This window comes from Geospiza fortis, unplaced genomic scaffold (genome assembly GCF_000277835.1).
Source record: "Geospiza fortis unplaced genomic scaffold, GeoFor_1.0 scaffold281, whole genome shotgun sequence".
NCBI lineage: Eukaryota > Metazoa > Chordata > Aves > Passeriformes > Thraupidae > Geospiza > Geospiza fortis.
Window position 1 is genome coordinate 2,167,101 of NW_005054340.1, and position 2,349 is coordinate 2,169,449.

The 2,349-nt window shown below is 42.7% G+C and overlaps 1 protein-coding gene across 1 annotated transcript in view; it reads left to right on the forward strand.

Annotated features, from left to right (window-relative positions):
• TRIO (trio Rho guanine nucleotide exchange factor) overlaps positions 1-2,349 on the forward strand; it is a 176,701-nt gene that overhangs the window by 141,776 nt on the left and 32,576 nt on the right. Inside the window, 2 exon segments of the mRNA XM_031058260.1 lie at positions 1-39; positions 1,634-1,804. The exon segment at positions 1-39 is cut by the window's left edge and continues 49 nt beyond it. Of these exon segments, the coding sequence (XP_030914120.1) occupies positions 1-39; positions 1,634-1,804 (210 nt within the window).

Consider the following 2,349-nt stretch of genomic DNA (forward strand, 5'->3'; position numbering starts at 1 on the left):
GACAGCGCCGCAACCCCACAAGATGAAACTGTTGAAGAGGTGAGTGCTCAAGGCAGCTTCCCAAGACTTGTGTGTGTGTTTTCCAGGGAACTAAATGTTGTCAGGTGAAGGTTGTCTCCTCACCTGACTGTCCAGCAGTCAGGAGCAAAGTGTTAGGTGCCCTGTGCTCATCCTGGATCCCTGTACTCTGCACCAGGGACAGTCTGTGGTGTGAGAGTGTTAGTGAAGCTCTGTGAAGCGCCTATAATTTAAAAAGAGAAACTGGAGAATAAAAAGTTGTTCTTTGGCTTTACTCTCTTATGCTAATTAGTACTCACCTTTACATGTGAGTAAAGGTGCTTCAAGGTCGGGAATAACCAGGTAATTTTGCATTTACTTTGCTTTTCTTGTTGATGGATCAGGGAATGTGTAGGGCAAGCTGCTTAACTGCTTAAAGCTCTAATTGCACCTTGCAATTAGAGTCAGAGCACAGAAAAATTATTGGCTCTACGATACAGGCCAATTACTGCTAGTCAAATAATATGCATGGCAGTGTTCATTGGAGAGAGGGAAATTGTGAACTGTTCCAAATTTTACCACCAAGGGTGTCTACTGAGGGCTTCCCTTCTTCCCACAAACATCTGCCTCTCCTTCAAAGTCTGGGGCTCTTGTATGAACAAAGCTGGCCTCCAGTTAGGTGCAGACAAGAGCCAAATTCTCTGTTACAGACCTATGGTTCAGGCTGAAATGAATGTTCCAAGGGCGCAGCTGGGTGCATGTTATTCCCTTTTATTAGATTGACTCTGACTATTGGTTTTGGTACTTAACCATCCAGAAAAGTGGTCTCAGTTGCCCAATTTTTTATTTATTGCTGCTCTTTTTTTTTCTTCCTCCCAACATATTTTGCTACATACTTGGAACACTAATGAAGATCCACAGTAAGTGTAGTGAAAGGGAAGACAGAAGACTTGGCAGCATGATGAATTGAGAGATGTTGGTTAGGAATGAATACTGGCCTCTGACCTTGAATGTCAGGCTGTAGAAAGAGACTCTCTGTGCTGCAGTTGTAACATTGTTTTGGCAGTATGTTATTCTGCAGTTCTGTGAGCGAAGGGAAAAATTTAAGGCCAGTGCCTTAAAGTCAGGAAAAAAAAGTAACCATCTATGCTGTCTTCCTGTAAAGGTAGATAAATTATTCTGTGAGATCAGTACATTAAACTTTGGGTACTTGAAATTAGAGTTCCTTGTGAGGGACAGAAAGGATAATTGATTAAATACTTCATGTTGTAATAGGGGTTTTTTATGTCTTCCAGAAGTCTTGCTGTGATAGAGGGCAAGATACATGTTTCAGAGAGATACAGATTTCTCTTTGCAGAACTGAACTTGGAAAGCAAGCATGGCTTTCATAACGCTTTCCTGTAGTAAATTTCAGCTGAATGTCTTTTTCTTAGTATTTGAATTCTTTTGCTTTTACCAGACGTTGAAAACTGCCTTTGGCATCTGCATTTTCCCCCTCTGTTAAGGAATGTTTGAAGGAGCATCTTGACTTGTTGGGAGAGGGCTGAAACTACAGAATAGTCTTAAAACGAGCATGTGATAACAAGCTTCATGCTGCTGAGATAACAGAGCTTGAACATCTTGATGTTGTTTACAGAGGGGTCGGAACGAGGGGCTGAGCAGTGGCACTCTCTCCAAGTCATCCTCTTCAGGCATGCAGAGCTGCGGGGAGGAGGAAGGCGAAGAGGGAGCAGATGCTGTGCCACTGCCTCCTCCCATGGCAATCCAGCAGCACAGTCTGCTCCAGCCCGACTCGCAGGATGACAAGGTAGGAGCAGGACCTGGGGGAGGCTTCGCATGATGGCATAACCTCTGCTTGCACAAATTTTTCTTCTCTTCCAAAGGTCTCAAAAATGTGCATAATACAGCTTCATGGTAGACAGAAGTAATCACATTTGTTCTCTAGACAACTTAAAAAGAGTGTTCTGTGATGAGAGTGTGAATTAAATCCTTCTCTATTTTAAAAACACAAGTGTAGAAATTTTTCTGCTAGCACTTTAAATGTGGAAATGAGCTGCTAACACTTTAAATGTAGAAATGCTAGCACTTTAAATGTAGAAATGAACTGCTTTGTGTGCTCACAGGATGATGTACATCACTTTGGCTGATGCCATATTTAGTGATTAGAGGCTAATTGTTTTATAATCATACCTTTTCTTTTTCTTGGTTTTTCTTGGCGGGGGGAGGGGGGAAGGGGGGATGCCCAAGATAAAGGAATTACCAAATAAGGGTAATAATTGTCATGGTTTAACCCCAGCCAGCAGCTAAGCCCCACACAGTCACTGTTCCACTGTCCCTGGGAGAAGGGAAAGA